The 21,386-nt window shown below is 41.8% G+C and overlaps 1 protein-coding gene and 1 long non-coding RNA gene across 7 annotated transcripts in view; one reads left to right on the forward strand and one right to left on the reverse strand.

Moving 5' to 3' along the window:
* slx4ip (SLX4 interacting protein) overlaps nt 1-21,386 on the reverse strand; it is a 44,346-nt gene that overhangs the window by 20,916 nt on the left and 2,044 nt on the right. For all 6 annotated transcript variants that reach the window (XM_011484699.2, XM_020709747.2, XM_004077552.4 and 3 more), the window contains 2 exons: nt 13,877-13,966; nt 13,611-13,737 (listed from right to left, as the gene is read on the reverse strand). In XM_011484699.2, coding sequence (XP_011483001.1) covers nt 13,611-13,737; nt 13,877-13,966 — 217 coding nt within the window. The remainder of the gene's footprint in view (nt 1-13,610; nt 13,738-13,876; nt 13,967-21,386) is intronic.
* On the forward strand, nt 9,431-18,181 carry LOC110016548. Its single transcript, XR_002291878.2, has 4 exons — nt 9,431-9,676; nt 12,411-12,476; nt 12,599-12,673; nt 17,803-18,181. It is a non-coding gene; the product is annotated as an uncharacterized LOC110016548 (long non-coding RNA).

Consider the following 21,386-nt stretch of genomic DNA (forward strand, 5'->3'; position numbering starts at 1 on the left):
ACTCGGATGGTCAAGTGTAATGCTACGACCACAGCAACGCACTTTCAAGACCACTTTCAATTAAGTCTATGTAAACGTGCGCTTTAGTGCGTCTTGGGCTTCAGTGATCAAAATTCTCACGTTGACACTTCGTTATACAAGTGTTTAAGTCCGTTTTCGGGCTCTACGTACAAAATGCACAGCCAATGAACACGTGTTAGAAGTTAAAGCAGTTCAACTTTGACCAATCAGGGACTCGGATATGGTAGTGACGTATGGATAGCGTCCTTTATAAAACACGGAAGTGCCAACTGTTTGAAAACTGATCCTGAAGGAAAAAATAAATTGTGGTTTGTGTTCAGTCGAAATTCAATGACACCAAGTCTTATATAAATCGGAACAGAGCTGTAAAGGAAAAAGCCTGGACCAAGATTCATTACGTTTGCACTGCTTTGACATTTTGCACCAAGCCTCTTCCAACTGTAAGTACATCTGCTAGTATCAGGTAGTAACAGTCCAGTGTGAACGCTGTACGCTAAACGTGCATTCAAGGATGTTCAGCGACATCTTGAATGCGTGCCACATGTCAGGCGTGAACGTAGTTTAATTCAACAGGAAAACTCAACAGTTTTGTCAACACACCAAGCCCTTAAACAACTTAGATTGTGTCAAAGGGCCTTAATAATGCCAAATCAAGTTATTTGAGATTTTAAGTGCATTTAAAATAATAAAAAGAGATTCACGCATATTTGAGTATTCCTCTAAAAACCTGCACTCTGAGCACCAGCCCCTCCCAAACCACAGAAACAAGTGGGTTCTCACATTGTGACATCACAAAGTGAGGAACTGCCCCTTTAAGGAAGAGTCTATGCTGCCAGCCCCGCCCCCAGGCTAACACACACACACTTTCCCCGTGGAGATAGTGGTGATAAATGCTTTAATTTTATATGCATAGACATCCATCTTTGCAAAAGTCCGGATGTGTTTTTGAAACACAGACACACTGCCGAGGCCGACTCTAGGTTAACATCATGAAACGGGCGGCACCCACACGGGGAGATGGGCGGAGCCTCAGCGATCGAGTTTTCTTACTTCCAGGTGATGGAAAATTTCATTAAAAGATCGTTCTTTGATTTGATGTCTTGATTTATGTCAAGCATTGTAGTCAAAGCAATAAAGAATGTACACAGATTTATCCAACTCATTACAGAAATGATGAAGTTCATAGATTAAAAAAACAGAAAGACACTTAAATCACATTTGGTTAGTTAAATAAAGTGATCATTAACTAAAGTCACGTAGAGCTTGATTTATTGCTTGAAAAGGATCGGGATAAGCAAGCTTATATAATCCCACCCCTACTGAGTTTATACATTTTCTAGTTTTTCATAGATATTGTAATGCGGTTGTGATTTGATAAATATTTTACAAGTTACAAAATCCAGTGCCTAGTAACGATTGAATTTATTTTAGAAAACATTCATTCATGATTTCAGTAAACAGCAACGGTAACTGATACGTAATAATCATTGATAAATCATTAATAATCATTGTTTATAATCATTGTTCTTTATTTTGCCAAAGTATTAACATATAAATGCATCTAGTTTACCCTAAAAGGCTTAAGAAAAGTACGATATAGCCCGTTAAGGAAAAAAAATGCTCGTCTTTAGTGTCAAATTTAACATTCTCATTATTCGAAAGCTTTGCAAAACAAGAGAAGTTTTATTGGTTGTTATGTAATTGATTTTTAAAAACTGCACGCTTGGAGAAGGTAGAAAAGCCTACAGGTCTCTGCTCTATTTTCTCATGAAATCTTTGCTGCAGCCTGTTGCCTAATCTGGCAGGAATTTGTTGACTAAAACAGGTCTGGTTAACAGGCTTTCCATTTGCTCTAAGGAGAAAAATGGGCAAGACAGCAGTCTGAAATCTTTTGCTACTTTATAAAGAACCTGTCTGACCATCAATCCTTAACTGTTAAACAAAACTATCTTTACAACCTTTGCTTGGGGTTGTACCTCACTCCTGTGGGCACAAACTAACTGACAATCTAACTTTTAGGCTTTGTAGAGGATTTAAATATTTTAGCAGCAATTAAAGGATTACATGTCCTCCATAATTTGAGAAAAGCCTGACCTTCTGCTCCCAGACACTCTTTCAGAAATCCCAGGATAATGTCAAAGCAGTGCCGCCTCATGAGGCTGCTTACATTTCTGAAAAGCTGACAGTTTGAAGCAGGGAGGTTCTCAGCCGTCGGCATCAACAACTTTCCTCCTGAAGTTGGGCCACAATGACAAAACTTGTCTTACATAGGGAATCGGTGACACCAACAGCACGAGATCAAACGGAGACATGAAGGGGTCATTATGAACCGTTCTAGATGATGAAATCTCAGGACAGCTCACAGCGTTTAATAACTCTCTTCAAAAAGATGCCGTCTTCGAGAAAAAACATGCAATTGCAGCGACATACAAGTGCTGCATGCATGTGCTTAGACTGACAGGCCGGTGATTTATTGCACCCATTTAGCTTTGTTTTTATTAGTTCTAGCACGAAAGTAAAACAACAAAAATCAATGAAACACAAATATTCTTTACTGTTCATAAATTAAAAGAATCAACTGCTTTAGGATAGCTTATATCATCATTTTATACAAAATAGACAGAAAATGTACATTTATCAGCTTTAATTCCTCCAATAATACACAAAAATCATTTTAGGCATATTTATAATTAAGGAAATATTAATTTATTTGATTTCAGTTCCATCTTTCAAACGTGGTACAGCCATTATTTTTCAGGGTTGGATGAGTTTTTTTTGGGTTTATGATTGTAACCTTTGCTCATCTGTCAAAATTATGTTACACTAACTCTCTAATCCAAGGCTGACTAATGTCTGAGAGAAAAGCTCTAAATTATTTGTACAGGCTGGAAACAGTAAGGCTCCAGTTCTGATTCCTTTTCATTACAGTTCCCTCCCTTAAGGCTAAAGGTCAGAGAAATAAAGCAGTCAGATGAACATTCTTTGAAGAAAAAAATGGGATTTATAATAATTATTTTACAAACTGTTTCACCAGCCATAATCCAGTGAATCTACAGTTACAGCACTTCTAATGTGTGCCACATTTGACGTTTTATTGGATGTGTGCAACACAAATTTGCAAGAAGTCAAACTGCAAATTTTCAGCTGTAATTAGTGGGTTACCATCCATGATTAATTCTGTCTTGTAAATACAGGCCATTCTGTCTGTAATGAACACCAGAAAATTGCAGAAATTCATGTTAGGTGGAAACATCTTTGTAGTCAATGAATTCTGAAGGGTTTTAGCCAGTAATAAACGTGGCATATTCAATGACGGTGCTTCTTCAGTCGTGTAGTAAAGCCTTTTTAAATTGGTGAGCTTTTGGGACCTCAGTCTAATCTTTTCAACGTTGTACTTGATTGTTGTTAAGTGGCTTTCACATTGACTGTATATGAGGAATGGACTGAATGACTCCTCCCCTCTGACATTCCAAACAGGAAGTACCTGCTGGTTCCAAGAAGCCAAGATCTCATAGACTTCTATAAAGTAGTTCAAGTTGTTCAAGTTATAAACTGACCAATTAGATGCTTCAATAAAAGTAGGTGGGGTTTGCTGGCCCCCCACCTTCAACATTCAAAACAGATTTCATGCAGCCTGCTTTCAAGTGGTAGGGGTGTGGCCTTCCAATAGCTTATTCCTGATTGGCACAGTGGTTGCCATAGAAACATCGACTGGATAGACTCAAACCAGTCACTGCTTACCATTGACCATCGTGTCCGACAACCGGACTGATTGAGTTTGATGTTGAAGCCAGAAATTGGCTTTCTATCATTTTTAACCAAGTTAAGTAAATTCAGTCGACATTTTTTCGAAGTACAGGAACACGAAATTCTCAATAAGCAGTGATTGGTCTTAGTTGGTCACCACTTCTATGGCAGTCTTGCCAATCAGGAGTGGGCTTGTTGGAAGGCCACACCCCTACCACTTGAAAGGGGGCTTGGGATAATGTGTCAAATGTTTTGAATGCTTGACTCAAGACCACCTACTTTTGTTGAGGCATCCGATTGGTCATTTTTATAACTTGAAAAACTTCAACTACAGAAAAAATATGAAAAAAAATTAGGATTATCAAGAACATGTCAAAATAAAAGGTATCAGAGCAAGAATGGTTATGCTGTCCAATAGAATTAATGAGTAACAGCTGTTTTTCTCTTCATAGTAGTCTATGGGATTTTTGGCTGTTTTGGACCAGCGGGTACTTCCTGTTTGGGATGCTGGCCGGGGGTGGGTGGGGGGGGTGTCACTTAGTCCAATTCTCACATACAGTCACTGCTGCTTACTGACAATGGCTACAACATGGCAATGTCCATATTGTGAAACAATGGTGACTGAACTGACTACTTTGGTTGGAACCAGGAGTAAACCATTTTCAATGGGCGGTGTCACACCCCCGGTCCAGATCTCATAAAATCTCACAGACCAGTGGCTGATGTGATCGTTTAAAAAGAATCCACTGCACTGTTCTATGTAGTGGACAACATTAAAAATAGTCAACATTCAACAGAACTTTAGAATTTATTGAAGCATATATCATCTAGGTTATAGTGTTTAACAGATTAGTCATAAAAATAAGATCGCATTGCAGTTTAGAATATTGCTTTTATTAGGAACTGTATTTTGTTACTCCTTACATAGCAACGATTGGTTCATCTATCATCTTTTCCGGGTTTCTACACAGAGAGGAATGAAAAGTTCCCTCCACGTTGTTTTCTCTGTCCATTCTGGGTCCAGGAAAGATCAGGACCCGAGCATTTTTCATTGCACACTCATGACTGATGTTTTTAAAGGGCTCTGATTCAGTCTCTAAAATGTTAGTCTCTTGTCTATCTTTACAACTGTTCTGACTTCTCTCCCTTGGTGAGCTGAGCTTGCCAATTCCCAGGACAAAGTTAAGAGGGATGTCTGGACACAGAGGTGGGAACCAGTGCAACGCCATGGCCTGAGACATCAGCTGTTGCTCCAACTTTATAACGTCCTGCACAGAGCAGAGTTGCTTTTGGCGCTCTGCCTGGGTTCACATTCATGCTTCTCTCTCACAAACAGCCTGCTGGTGTGTCCTCTGGGAACGAGTGGCCCCTTTCTGCGGCAACTGCAGCCCACAATGGTGGAAGACCCAAACCTACGAGGACAGACCTAAAAGGCCTTCAGTTGTACTTTCTTAGAAAGAACGTGTCTTTTTTTTTTAGTCATTGCATATGCAAGGCCAAATTCAAACGGTCAACCAGGCAGGCTGGTGAGCTTTTAGAAAAGTGCTACTTCATGTTTGTTTGAAAAAAAAAAAAAAACTTGCTGACTTGTACAAAACCAGGAGATAACTACAGAAAAATCTACATGGTTGGTGTCAAGATGAAAATATTCACACACAGCCACACACTGCAGCTTTCACTGCTTCCTGGAAAAACAAAGAGAGGAAAGAAAAGACAACAAACCAGAGTGACCAGGACTGTAAACGGGGACAGAACAGGGCGAAAGACATTCACTTCAGGGTCAAAGGTACACCGCCATGGAACACTCTTCATTAACTTCAATTATGTCCTGAGAAGATCATTAAAACAGCCACAAAGAGTTGCCTTCTTCCCATCATCTGATTCCTGGCAGAGAGCGGTTCTGCAGCTCATGCAGAGATCCAGAGGAATCTCCAACGCTGTTACGCAGAATTCTTCTAAGAGGATCTGGTTGACCACAGCCGTTCCAAGACCAACAGCTCCTAGACCAGATAATCCTTCTGTTCTCAAGTTCTCTGTATGCATTAACTGTACGGACTCTTAAGCTGTCTCACCATCTGACTAATATTTTAAAAGGAAAATGCTAAAAACAAGCCTCAAACCACTTTTAAACTGTCAAAGAAAACCTGTTGTAGCAACAAATATGCAAGAGACAGTTTCTTGGCATTACTCAGCGATTGTGTTGTTTTTAATAATATTTCAAACAGAAAAAAGACAATTGTTATCCCTCTATGTTTCCACCGGCCCGTTCAAACGACCACTTCCAATAAAACGTACATGTAAACATGCATTTCAGACTTCTGGTTCTACAAGCATTCTCAGGCTCTATGTACAAAACACGCAGCCACTAAATGTGCGTTGAAAGTTAAACCCGTTGAACTTTGACCAGTCAGGGACTTGGTTTTGGCACTGACGTATGGAAGGAGTCCTTTTTAATTAATAGAAGTGCCAAGAAGTGTTCATGAAGGAAAAAATAATAATTGCAATTTCTGTCCGACCAGATTTCTATCAGTCTTTCAAATATTGGAATTTAGATGTGAAAGAAAAAGTCTGGAGCAAGATTCGGCAGATTTGCTCCGCTTCAACGTTTCGCACCAAACCTCTTCCAACGGTAGGAGCCGGACACGCGCTAGCAAACAGCAGGAAAAACAAAAAAACATGACTAATCCCCTCCCTGCTTATCCAGCATGAACACACTGTAAACGTAGCATTACAGTGAACAGAGATGCAAAAACTGTTAGAATTTGTGACTTTTCTGCAGATTAATTTAGGCAAAATCATTATAACCATCTTAAACTGTTTTGCTGGTGTGTGCACGCTGTGTATGTACCTATGTATATGTGTACTTATTTAAATATGCATTCATTTATTTAATTTCAATCTCTCTTTTTTTTTAATTGACATTAATGGCTTTTATTTTAATATTTTTTTCTGCAATATACAGTTTTGTTTAACTACAGCATGCTCATAACTATAAGTTACTGGATATTACCACTGATATGGTAATAAATTTACTCTCACTGTGGACAGGGGCAACAATGGCCTTCTGATTTGGATTTTCTAATAACGTACATTATAGACAAAACAATACATTCTTCATCAGTGTGTGTGCTAAAACGGTTTTAAGCAAAACTATTAAAAAACTCTTTAGCTTGTAGTTTTATGGATCATAATACACTATAAAAACCCCAGAAAGACAGAGAGCTGATGACCCAACAGCTGCGTGTAGAGACATTATTTTAGTTTGAGCATGTGACTCCTGTTCTGGCCGGTCATGTATGTGCCACATAAATTCAGGAGAATCCTAATTCCCACGCGAGCGCTTCATGAACAGGAGTACAAATCTGCAGGACAGTCAGACATCACCGCCCAAGAATTTCTGCTCTTTTGACATCTCCACTTTGATGTGGACCCCCTTCCTCTGTCCTCAAGGGTGGAGGGGGGGAGAGATGGGGCTCAGCGCAAGAGAGACGGGTGGAGCGCCGAAGGATGAGACGGCCCGAGGAAGTTACCCATATGCAAGTGGGGGCTTTCCTGGAAGGACATCATGCTCTGTGTGCAACTGTAACTAGGGCTGTAGCAGCACACTGTGCCTCATCATCCTGCACAACGTCCACCTGAAACAATATTTAGACATGAGTGTTCAATTTAACATTTGGGTGACCCCTTCATCGCAGTTACAAAATACGCCACAGCATGGTAGCTCAGTCCAACCCATCATCCAGCATGTGACCAAAGTGGTAGGGAGCGTTCGGAGCACACAATTATAAAAGGGAATTTTTTATATCTTCTTTTATAATTACCATTTTTTTCAACCTGCAACACATAGATCACAATATGCTCACAATGCAGAAGTCACTTTCAATCATAATTAAATTTTTTATCAGCTAATGAGGCCACAAATCTCCTGAAGGGCAGCCACAGTTTATGAGTATGAGTGCTCAGAGGAAGAAGGAAACTATTTTACATTAAGACTTTTGGTTTAGTGGTATGTACAGTACAGTTGCACAGGAAAGCAGCAGCACTGTGTAAGTCTTTTAGAAAGTTAAATAAAGTCCCAACATGACTATTTACTGGCTACTCTGTAAAGCCTGTAAATGTTAGTGATGTAGAGAAAAATCCATTCTGTGAAATATCCCAATATTTGATTTAACAAAACTGAAATCAACTTAAAATGCTGCCGAAACATTTTCCAATCAATTATTTATAAGCAGAAATTTAGTTCAGGGTCTTACTTTTGTGTTTTACACTGAGCTTTTTTCAGCTAAACAACAACAAAATTTTACAAGACAAGAGGGTTGTTGTTGCACAGCTCAAAGACACCTTTGCAACTCAGCTTAAGTGAAGTTAGATTGTCATGTTGGAGATTGTTGATTGTTTCTTTGGTTGTTTAACTCGGTAGCCATTTGCTACCACATAAAATACATTTAACCTCTCAACAGCGGAGCTTTAGCTCCAGTGTTTACATTCTACCCTAACTCTTAACCGCTGATGCAATTAACATAATTTCACCTCATTCTGAAGCTGAGAAAAGCAGTCTTGAGCTGTTGACTGTATACGAGAACTGGACTGAGTGGCCCTCCTCCCCTTGGGTTTCGAATAGGAAGTAAGCGCTGGTTCCAAGAAGCCAAAAAGACTATAGAGATATAAACAGCTGTAACTCAGTCATTTTTGTAGTCAGACAAACCATTCTTGCTCTGATATCCTCTTTATTTAAACATGTTTTTGATAATCCTCATTTTTTCATATTTCTTTCTTTATTGAAAGTTATTCAAGTCATAAACTGACCAATCAGATGCCTCAATAAAAGTTTGTCTTGCCTCCTGGCCCTCACGTCTAGCATGGAGGCCATCAGGCATTGGACATTAGTTGACATTTTTTCTGATCAATTTGTTTGGTTGATAGATTCTCCTTAGCCCGCTTTCAGTGGAAGGGGTCTGAACGTCCAACAACCTGATTGACCAGAGTGGGCGCCACTGAGGAGTGCGTGCTGCATATCCTAAAGTGTTGCATATCGGTGCAAAGCAGATATGAAAAGCTGGTTAAAGAGCAGTAATGCGTCAAAGAGCACATGTTAATTCGGTGAACTGTGGTGTTAAAGGGTAAAGCAGGGTTGGAAATACAAAGCACTTTAGTTTCTTTATCACACTTTAAGAACTTCATTGATTAAACTGTTTTTTTATACCGAAAAACATTTTCTTGTGGAAACTGGACAACATTAGGTGTTGAATAAATATTTCATAATTTATTAAAAGAAAATCATTTGGATTTTATTTTGGTAATAGCAACTTGTATGTGACATACAGTTGCAGTGCTCAAATAATTTGATATTTGAATGAAATGTATTGTATTGTATTCATGTAAAAAATGTATTTGTATTCAGACAAATGATTTTAAAGCCATATCCTTAAAATGTGTGATCCATTGTTACAGTCTTGGGATATATTGAGATATTTCCATCGTATCATGATATGGGCATCATGATTCATATCACCAGACCCTTGCTAACGCACAGCCCTTGTAAATAGTAATGCAAATGTTTTAATGTAAAGGTTTTATTTTTTCAGCTTTGAAGTAATAACACACAATAATATAAATACAGTCTAACTAGTACAATTGTCAAACAGCTCTTACATCATGTTTTTCACTGCAGGGCATTTGGTTAACTGTCCTAAAGTGACACATGATGTTAATAAAAATGATAATGTGGTCACAGTCAGTGAATTCCTGAAGCAGGGCACTCTGGTCAGTCAGCACTTCACTTTAAAAGTGGTCAGAACGTGGTCACATGAAAGTGATCCACGCTCAGACTTATTATATGAGAAAAGAGCGGTGTGACCACAATGCTGGGCCCTGCCGTTGTGTAGTCTGCAGCCGAAGAAAAAGTATGGTATGTTTTATACTCAGAAATATTCATATTTATACTGATTTAATGCTAAGAGTTCACATTAGAAGGGCCCTGAAAAGGTAGATGATAAATCAGACAAAATATGTAAGTGCATGAATGCATGTGTGATAATCGAAAGTGGGGTTAGCGGTGGAGTCAAACTGTCCAACGTGTTGCTGCGGAGTAAGACCAGGGGCTTTAAGGAAGGATTTAAAGAACCACGGCAACACAACAAAGCACCAGGGGGAAGGGGGTTGCCCAGCAGGGGCCAGGGGGGGGGGGGTGAAGAGGGGCAGGCTGGAGTGGCTAGTCTGATCGGGATCCATTTCCAGCCCGGGCCTTGGAATTCCTTTGTTCCGCTCACAGGTCTCCATTTCCCTCCTGCCTTAATCCTGCCTGCCTTGCGCCCAGTGCAGGTAACTGCCACCAGCGTGCCTGAACCCAGCAGACTCCTCATAAAAGCCACTCGCACTTATTTTGTGGGTTTGATATTACTAGAGGTACCTAACCCCTTTTAACTGCTAAAGCAGTTTGAAAGATTGCTGAATGAACTACATCAGTGAACAGAAAAATCCCAGTTTGACAGAGGAGTTTACATCAGTCAAGCCAGCCAGACCCCACGTCTATAGCTGAATCCCTTTCGCCTCCATCCTCTGCATTCTTCGTTGGGAGGGAGCTGGTCAGCGGTAAACACATTCTCCAAAAGTAAAGCTATCCAGCAACACTTGTGTTTTTCCTACAATGGCCATGGTCTGGCTGCCTTAAGCCCTCTTCATAGGTCTGCCAAGAGGAGTCAGCGGTTCGCTGTGCAGCACTTGCAAAGCCTTCTCCCACGGCTATTAGTGACCATTCATGTGGGGAGCCTGGGAAACTGCCTCTGCAGCCTGCTGTGGCCACAGGGATTCAGGCTGGCAGGTGTTCCCTCCCCCTAGACCCTGGCACCTGTGCGGAGGGAGGGATAAGAAGCCAGCTCTGCTATGGACATAGTCCAGGTTCTGTGATGTCCAAACGCACCCTTGACAGGTAGAAAGACAATAAAACACCAGGCTAAAGCAACAGCTAACCTCAGACCGATTTGGTCTATAAGCATATACTAACAGCCGATGCAAGACATCTGGAAATGTGCTTTGGCAATTTGAAATGGCATGTTAACAGAATCCTTGCAAAATCGGGCTTCTCGGTTTTCAATTGACCAGTAAACTCAAACAGTGAGACACCAAAAAGTCTGCAGGTCTATCTCCTTGCACTTGGATACAACTCCAGAACAATGTGGGTTGAGTAAACATTCAAGAAGGTAAAAACACACCTACGGACAAACGTTTAGGTTGAGCCTGTAACTTTGACCAAAACAGCTTAAACTGGAACTCTGCAGGGGAAAATTGTCACGCTCCTTCAGTCTTTCAGCGCTGCGACAACCTGTTTTTCTCAAATATCATCCTGAAAAACAAAAATGTCTTCCTCAAGGCACAAAGAAGCTATTATCCTCTCATTTTCAATGTCTAATTACTCTGAGAAATGTGGGTGTGCTCAACACGGTTTACCATCGAGAATGCGTGAAGCCCCACCCAGGATCTCCTTCGCCGAGCTCCGAAGGTCCAACAATGCATGGAGATAAGACTGAAGCAAACACTTGGGAGTGAATGGCCTGGAATGCTAAAAGCTGTTGATAGCTCATTTGAAGTGCCAACAGCTGAGCCTGAGGCGGTGACGCTGAAGCCGTCTGTTGGCAGGAGCCTTTGTGATTTCACACTGGCAACGGCTCAAACGCCACCTCACACAAGACCCTCGATATCACCACACACCGAGCATCAATTCATCTGCCTATTCTTAGACTGGACACAAGCGCTGCCCCACCTGACGCCCCACTCCTTACAGTTCATGTTTCTGCGCCAACATGTCCCACTACGCCCCCTTCGCCGCCCTGCCAACCAACAACATGCAAATGGAGCGGGTTGGAAAAAGAAAAACCCGCTTTCGGCCAATGCTTTGGAGATTAACAGGTTTGCAAGTGAGTCACTTGCAGAGCAGACAAGCAGTGGTTAAGACCCTCCTTTAGCTGCGAGTGCCGTCCCCCTTTTTATGGCTCCTGCAGGCTGGCTCACCTCTGTGCCACCTCCCTCACATGTGACCATGAATGTCATGACACTGACTTCAGATCTTTAATTAAAATAGAGCGCATTAACCGCAACTGGTCCTGCTTGGTTCATGCCGGAGTTCTGGCAGAGAGCCGACAAGGAACCTAATCACTTTTACACGCCGTTCCACTGCGAAAGTGTTAGTTCCCTTGTTCACATGCTGAAGTGAGCTGATGCATTATCGGTGTCAGTCTGTGATCTCCATCATCAGATACGTCTGTCTCTGCACCGTTTTTTTCATGGGGACTATGAGTCAAGCATTGCAGTAACTGTACACTGTCAGCCTGTTCACACCTATCCTGGGGGAGGATATCGTTCTCAAACAGCCTTGTTCTGCTGACTCCATAGCTGGGACACTAATGCGCATGAACGCCATGCAAAGTTCAGTTATTAATAGTTATACAGGTCTACGTAAACAAAACAATATCAAAACACAGAGACTATAGGAATGTCTGGAGCAGGACAGTCAGCAAAAACTGCAGCCACAGGAGAAACTTTATGAGATGAGCTCCCCTGTAATCCCACTCTCAGTCAGGACTGCTGAGTGAGTCCACTTTAACTGTCCTTAACTGCTACCTGTCACACACCTGTCTGTCTTCCAGCACACTGCTGGAGCTTCTTTAGACTCTGGGTTTGAAGTGATTCCAAGTCAAACATGAGTAACTGAGGTAATGGACAATATGGGAGTTGGGGTTATTCAGGCTTTTTCTGCAGTAATTCTTTTTAATAAAGGCCACCTGAATACAATACAACTGTGGGAAGCATTTTAAATCTAACTTTTCCTGCACAGGTAACACCCTGTGTGTGGGATGGCACCGTGCCCCAACTGGTTCGGTCTCTACCCGCCCACGCTGGCCTCCCAAACGTAGGTTAAATTGTTTTTTCCTCATTGTTTTGTTTGTCTGTTTTCACAATTCTGGAACTTGGTTTCCATCCAGTCACTTTGATCCCAAAGTATTCCAAGTCAGTTAGACAGTGTGAATAGAACCGAGATAAATTAAACAAATATGACTTCACTCAAGAGGTATGAACTGAACACTTCTATGGAAAAATGAATAGTGCAGTAACTGAAGATGACTAAGGCCTTAGTCATGTGAACTCGTTTGGGGGGGGGGGGGCTGACCCGTTTGGGTGCTGCAGGTTTTTGGGTTGTCCGGGCCCTTTGGAGGGGAGGAGCGGCTGCATCTTAAAGGGAGCGTAGGTGTGTCTTGCAGTTCCCCCAAGGCTCATACGGCCACCTAAAGGCATGTCACGAAAATGGAACGTACCTTTGTGGTGCGTGTTGTAAGTGTATCGTGAATTATTCGTAGGTGTTAATGAAAGTTGCATGCACTTATGATATTCGGGTGCCGCATGGTGCCCTTACGCCACACTCTAATTGGTAGTAAGGCCTTAGTCACATGTAGACAGTATTCGTGGCTTGACCGGTAAAGGTGCTGCAGGTTTTTGGGTTGTCCACGTCTGGGGGGGGGTCATTAAAGGGGAAAGGCTGCTTCTTAAGTTCCCTTGAGGTTTGCATGATTACCTCAAGAGACATCATGAAAATGGAACGTTCCATTGTCGTGCGTGTGAAGTATTTGTAAGGCTAATGTACGTTGCACTTATGATGTACAGGTGATGCTGTCGTACGGTGTCCTTACGGCACACTCTATATGTTAGCAAGGTGCAAGTCCTGGCCCCTTACAGACCACACGCAAATGCACACATGAGTGCACACATGCATTTTTCTTTTGGCCCACAAATGGCCCAGTTGTGACTGAGGCTTTAAGGAGTCTAAAGGGCATTTTGGGATGGTGTGTTACCTCTCACAGAGAACCCTGACGGGGGGGTCATCTCCCTTCTCTGCTTGCATCCTTTTTTGCTGTGCAGGAATTCGGTGTACTGTCTGATCCTCTGGTCCAAAGCATCTTGAACCAAGGTTGTGACTTCCTGCAAACAGCATGGTTCAAGTATGCATGAACAGAACTTTTGCTCTTGTGCACAACCCATAAGCTGACGTTGATTTTACGTTTTAATGACAAAGTGATATTCTACCAAATGCCTTCACATTCACATCTTCTGCCCCTACCTCAACATGGGCCACAGTGAACCAGCTGGCGTCTTTTTGGCTCCCCAAGGGCAAAACATGGAGATCCACCAGCACAGCAAAGTTCCCACACTGTAACACAAAGAGCACGCAAAGCCACAGGTTTGCTGAGGGGCGCTGAGTGCACATGCAACAAAGGAAACCTAAGTGTGGTTGATTGACAGCGAGACAAACCACACCGACCCCCTGTGTCCATACGTGTCACCCCCATCCCTCACACAGGAGTCCCCTCCCTGCCACCGTCCGTTAGGTCATCTCTGACCAAACTCTTTATGAAAAATAAGATCCTGAACGTCTTCTAGTCACTTAAAGCTAAGAAAAAAATGACTGAAGTTTTGCAAAATAAATTGCATGAGTATTGAAAAAAAGAAGATTGCATTCACGGATCAACACACAAGAAGTTCAGAGTAAGTTAAAAAAAAACTCTGATGGAAGAAGACGCCAGCGCTGTTTCTGTTGGTGAAGCTGCTGTTGAACGTTACATCAAGATGGTTTACAAACAGCAGCAAAGACTGACCAGTGCAGACAGCAGATGGATATGGGTCTCGTGTGAACTTTGTCTGCCTGTGTACAAGGAAGTAATGAATGGTCTGAGACCACACACGACCCAGGGCACGATACGCAAGAGCAACAGGCGCTGCTCAAAAAACCCAGAGTGATGAAGCAGCAGAGACACTGGGCTGCACGGGGGTGGAACAACAATAGCGTTCAAATGTCAGAAACAGACTTTCAAGTTGGAAAAGAGCAGAAGGTATTTATTTAGGAACAGGGGGAAAAATCCACAGCAAATGCTTTGTTCTGATCCGGGCCGGTCCCTCGGTATCACAGACAGGATGGATAAACTTTGGAGCCCAGACCTGAGGGATGTTCTCTGATCTTCCTTGCAGGATGACACGAGGGAATGAATTAAGAGGAGCGGCAGAGGAAGCTCTTAATTCTGGTCACGACATCGCAAAAAAAACATCTTTTCTACAAAAGTTGTGTCCTTGGTTCAGAAACAAATGGAGATGGCTAAACTATTACTGATTTTTTTTTTAAAAAAAAGCAGTTTAGCCATGAAATTTAACACAGAATGCTACAAAAAAGCATTGTAGCTCAGAGGAAAACAAGCTGCCAAATGTTTAGAAGCCCTTTTTCTCTTTGCTCCTCGTCTCACTGTCAAACATTAATACATTGAAATTCTTCATTTGGAGCTCAAATAGAGGAAAAGGCCCCCCTAAAAGACTGACAAAACAATCTGATTACATTTCCAAGGATAGATTTACTCCCAAAGCTCCAATGCAAATGCATGTAAGAATACAAATGCTGCATAATCGAAGCAGGTTTCAGATGAAAAGAATGCCACGGAGCCGAGCAGAGGCTCGTCCCGACACATCAGCATTCTCCTCACTGTGTGACCTTTGTCTCAAAAGGGTTCACAGATCACTGCCGGCCTCTTACCAGTGCATGAAAAAGCCTAGCAACACAGGGTCAGACCTTGTCAATCAAAACACAGAGCCTCCGGAGTTGACATGACACATGCAGAAAGAGTTTTTGATAGACTGGCTTTGGACCCCTAAATCCTGATTTGCAGAATACTCTGCTGACGTCCACACATGACTAGATGTTAGAACCATCATCTGCCTTTGCCGTCATGGATGTTAAATTAGCATCAAAAGAAGGCACGGGTGTCAAAAAAGGTCCCAAGCTTTTTGGAGTGTCAATCAGATAAATGTCGTTACATGAAAAAGGTGGAGTTTAACACAGACTTATCGTGAATTTGGTTTCTGGTCGAGTGTTTGGGGCCTGTAATCCAAACACCTAACGCCTTTTTATCACATTAGAATGGCAGACGAGGCCAAACTTAAGCTGCATTCAGATAACAAAACAGCTTGTGATTCCATAGACCTCTTAGAAGAGAAAAAGACCATGAGGAATGCAAACTAATGCAATCATCCCAACCAGAGCCTAATTAATTTGCCAGGCAAAAAACAGTGCCAGTTTGGTGAAAGGGGGGTGAGTAGGCTGGTCTTGGTTGTGCTGACATTTGTGTTAGATAAAACAAAATCCAATTGAGGACGGAGAATCTCCGAACAATTGGGTCATGTGGTCTAAATTTGTCAGTTTTATGTAGGAGTGAGCAGTGATCTTGCTTCTGACCTATGACCTCTCTGTATCCATGCTAATAACCAGTATCGGCCCTTTGGCGGGTTAGATTCTTCACAAACAGCCTAGTGGGACAGTGTTACGGCCTGAACGTGCCTCACATGCATTCAGAAACATGATCTGAAAGTCATAAAACAGAAAATCTGTCCAACGTGTTGAAACAAACTTTTAAATACATATAAAAACGAGTTTTGTTGTGTTGAATTTCACAAAAATTGTTCAACTTTTAAAATTTGTTTTGCAGATTTTAAGGATTACTCTAAGACCCACTCTGAAGAAAATTGTATTTTTGAAGCTTTTTCTGATGATGGAAGACAAACGCGTAGAAACTTAAGCTCAAAATAAAAAATTTCTAAGTATTTCTTTATTCAAATCATTGGCTGTGTCTGAATTCACACCCTAACCCTTAATTACTTAAAATCATTATAGTGCAGCACTATGTAGTGCCCTGAATTTTGAAACCAATTCGGGCACCAAGCTCATCACTTTTTCTTTTTTTTTTACGGTGTATAGAAAGTAATCGAAATCAGGATGTTAAAATCTAATTCATATGAGCATTTTGCGATGATTATTTATGTGCCCACTTTCCTCAGAAGATAAAAATGGTGATTGTTTATTTAAAAAAATACATTTAAATACATTTTTTTGGTAAAAATTGTTCAAACGCAATGCATTGTGGTCTATATTCGCCGATCTAGTGAGCATCAATGCAGTGGTTTTTCGCGGAGACTTCTGGGAAATTTCTTGGGCACTGGATTTTAAAATTGTAGATTCGGACGTCACTACGAAATGGCAAACATGCTATTGAGTGAGTAGGGAAGGATAGATAACCTTTGTGAATCAGGAGCAGATGAAAAAAATGCTGTTTGACAAAAGACCGTATTTGTGACATAGAAAATAAGCTGGGTGGGGCCATAAGCTCCCTGCTCTGCTCCATTCTGATCATCCCTGCCGACAAATAGATCCATGAAAGTCTTTGTTTTCCTGGTCTGAGCTGGAATCTGGATCAGAACTGGACGACCGGATAGCTCCTCAACTGTTAGATTAGGGTTGTGAGTGGCTGTAAGCTAGTGGAAGAGCGTGGAAACAGAGAGCTTTCAGCAACAGAGATGGGAAGGGTGGTGCGGTATCTCCGTGCCAATTGTCCCGCCTACAACTCAAGAGGTGAATTTCTGATTCTCTCCTCCTGCCGCTCTGCAGAAACTAGGTCATAGAAAACAACAGATTCTTTTGGGACTTTGGCTGAAAATGGCACAATCATCAGAATTAAAAGATCCTTGGGAACGCTTTTACATTAGATCAAAAGATGATCTCAGTGGGACTTTAAGGGAAGTGTCTCTGTTGAAAAACTGTTTTGAAAGTTCTGGAGGAAGTAAGTCTTTGTATGTGTTCTAAAATGGGCTGGTGCTGCTTTGTTCTGGCCCCCTCCGCAGACATCAAGAGGCATCAGAGGCAGTGAGAAGCGCTACTTAATACCAAATCTTTTATCGAGCCATCTTTTGTGCGCTGCCACAGAGTGGATGAATGGAGCAGAGTCTTCCTGCAGGCTAAGCTCAACTTCTCTACCCTAAGTGTTCTAGCTGCCGACGTGAAAGATATCACCTGAGAGGCAAACTTAACAAAACAGAGCATTTGAAAAAGAGGCTAAAGGGGCTTTCAGCTCACAGGAGAACCTAAGAAAAGTCATCTTTAGTTCTGTCTGTAAATAAACAGGTCCTGACTTAAACCTCTAACATGCCCTTTTTCTTCTCTGCTCCTCACAGCTCTGGACTACATCACTCTCAGTTCCCAAAACACTCTCCACCTTCCCTTATCTCTCTCCCAAACCCGGCTTTCCAACCTCCCGCCTGTGCTTCTCCAAGCTGGGCACGGAGCCCAGACTCCATGAGCGGCTTCACCCGCCTCCCCACCTCCGTGCCCTTTGCCTCTGCTATCGCACAGTATAAGATCCAGACCTTCTCGGACTGCACTTAGCTCAGAGGCTAACACTAACCAGCCGCAGATGTTTACACTGGGGGAGAGGGGGCAGCAGATGAGCTCTCACTCAATAAAACTTGCATCTCTGCCTTTGTGTCGCTCCTTTTCGGACTCTTTCAGAACCCGGGCGGCTCTTCAGACCTCAGTTTATTCTCTGCTTGGTCACCCAGGTTTCCCATAAAAACAAAATAAAAATAAAAATACTTTTTTTGTTTTATTGTTTAAGAACCTAATACCAAACAGTCAAAATGCAGATCTGAATATTACAGATTTAAACTTTACATATTAGTGGATGGAAGGTAATCCGTGTACAAACCTCCTTTTATTCAGGTGAATGTTAGCACACCTGAATCCTCTTTATTTGATGACAAAAAGAGACACAACCCAGGAGTGGAATTTTAGCAGCAAGAACAGACAGGAATATCTCCAGGTTACACTCAGCAAACAAAGCTCAGGCAGAACCATCATGCAGAAATTGGTAGATGGACAGAAATAACAAGCAGAGAAGTGCTTTTCTTCTCATTAGGGTGGGTAGATTCTTTACAGCAATGTAGGGCAGCGCTGAGATAACAGATGTTTGTGTCGAGCTCTGTCTTATGGCGGTGGAAAGCATTACACTTGGAGGATTGTGGGACGAGAGTGTCAACGCTACGTACGACATGAACCTCTGACAGAACGTTTCATTTCTACTTTTTGACCTGTGAAAGCTTGACTGGTTAAAAAGCTGCTTTTTGCTGACAGAAGGCAGATTGCAGAAATGTGCTGGCAGACACAGAGCACGTCGGTGGATCAACGTCTAAGCCTGCAGGCCCTTTTTTCGGGAGGTCTGAGAAGTGGCAGGTCACTAAGCATTAAGAAGGAGCATTCCAGCACCTCCTGCAGCTCCGCGGGCCGAGAAGGGCTGGAAACACTTCAGCGGGGAGGACCATAAAACACACAGCCGAACAGCTCAGGACAAACAAACTGCAACCAAAACAAGGTCAAAATGATGTCCTCTAATTATCTAAAAGATAAATGAATTGGTGATAAACAACACGGTTGATTCTTGTTTGGCAAAGAGGAAGTCATGTGGAATGCCATTGTTTTGACTAATCCTCTCTAACATACTTGTTTGTGGTTAGTTGGTTGTGCATGGTAAAGCCACACACATTTTCTCAGGCAGGGCAACAGAAGAGTATCATTACATGACCAATGGGAAGGAAGCTTCAGTGAACCTTCAGCATTCTTCTCTCCCACCGCCAGCCGAGGGAGGAGGTGGGCCGGCCTGTTTGCAGCACATGAAAGAAATAAAAAGCAATATCTGCTCCGCTAGGTATACATGGTCTTATGGAGACTGTGAGAGATCAGTGTAAATGTCTACAGGCCTCAGCCAAAGCTCTCAATAAATGAAACATCAACAAACGTGAGGGCTGCAGCTTCCCCAGCACTTAACAAAAACATCTGATGTTCATTATTTCTTCCAAAGCGGCAGACTGAGGATGAACCGTTGGGCCTTTTAATAGAGCCAGTTTCCTCTGCTGTGTGGAGCTCAGTCCATTAACAAAAGGCTCTCTGGGGTGGGGGAAGTCAACCAAGGTTTTCAAACCATCCACTCCAGCTTTTGTTTTTCTTTTTTTAAAGAATATCCACAAACATGAGTGTGTAGATCTAAAACGTGTGTCTGTACTCCCCTCTAGTGGACGATTCAGGGGAAGAAAAGGTTTCCAGAAAGTTTGGCTGTTGGAAGAATGAAAAGCCCTCCAAAGTTAGCTTGGAGGACGGTTAAGCATCCAGTTCACTGGATACTTAGAATACTTTAACTTTTGTCTTCCTTTCTTACACCTCTCTACGCTGTCACACAGGTACAGTTTCAGTTTTTTTTACCAAGAGTTGATCCAACTATGACAGAAACTTATTTAATGAGTGTACCAACATGTAGTGGAAAAGACAAGATCCTGTGAGAAATGACCACTCCCACGTAAGACTCTGCTTTTATTTATCTTTGATTTCTAATTTCTAGTCACATCTGTTAAGCTTGCAGAGAAAAATGCTAACAGGCTAATTTCCTTTTAATTTTTTTGTAAACACAAAATACTGAGCATTTTGTTCTTTGCATGTTTGCACTCTTCCCACCCCCCTTAAGCTGACGTCATACTGGTAACATGTAAAATTAAATAATAATAATACAGTAATAGTTATTACATAAATAGATAGAAAGGGAAGTAGATGTGTTTTTTCCTTTCCCTCCATAATGTGGAAATGTGAGCATCTAGTGGTAGTGTTGTGTAATAATAAGGTAAGGGGTTCCACCTGTTATAAATGTGTTCTTTTGAGTTTAAATTAGAGTGTTATTTACTTTAATTAAAAAAATGATGTTGTAGAGCCGAGAGACTGGGGATGGTGGAGCAGCAATATCTGTCGTTGTGCAATAAGAAAGGTAAATTAACTTAGTTTTTCCTTTTTTGCTTGACAGACGTCTTTTCCTTGGGATCGTGAATATCGAATTTTCCCATGTGGCAACAGGGATTGGTATCGGAGTATGTTTAAATCTGCCCCAAGGCTTGAACACAAGGCTACAGGGAGTTTGTGAGGGATCTACCACACCTGTCTGTTGTATTTTTGCAAGTCTGGGTTTACTGTAGTGTAGTCTGTGGACCACCTTCAACTGTGTTGGTTGGAATTTGCTCTACTGTTCTTTCATGGAAAATGTTTACTACAAACTACAAAATTTGCTGAATTGCTTAACGAGCATTAAAACATGGCTGAACAGTAATCATTTAGTCCTTAATACTCAGAAAACCGAGACACTTATTTTTGCCCCTGAACATAAAATCCCGTCCATCAGTCAACGCCTTGGGTGTCTGAGCTCTTCTGTCCAGTCAAGCCTCAGAAATCTTGGGGTGTTGTTTGACAAGTTTATGTCTCTGGAAAGTCACTCAAAACAGATAGTGAAAAACTGTTTTTATCATCTGAGGAACGTGGCAAAATTAAAAAGTATCTTGTCTCGATCAGACCTGGAAACAATTATCCACGCTTTTATTTCCTCTCGTTTAGATTACTGCAACTCTCTTTTTACCTGTTTTAACAAACGTTCCCTAAACCGTCTTCAGCTTGTCCAAAACTCTGCAGCGAGGCTTTTAACAGGAACAAGTAAACGGACACACATCACTCCTCTCTTGTCTGCTTTACATTGGTTACCTGTCAAATTTCGAATTGATTTTAAAATTCTACTTTTAGTTTTTAGAGCCTTGCATGGTCAAGCTCCGACATACTTATCTGATCTTTTAACCCCATACTCTTCGGCCCGATCATTGAGGTCTTCCAACCAGAATCTTTTAAGCGTTCCAAAAACCCGCTATAAGACCAGAGGAGATCTGTCATTTCAAGCTGT

The sequence above is a fragment of the Oryzias latipes genome, chromosome 15 (assembly GCF_002234675.1).
Source record: "Oryzias latipes chromosome 15, ASM223467v1".
NCBI lineage: Eukaryota > Metazoa > Chordata > Actinopteri > Beloniformes > Adrianichthyidae > Oryzias > Oryzias latipes.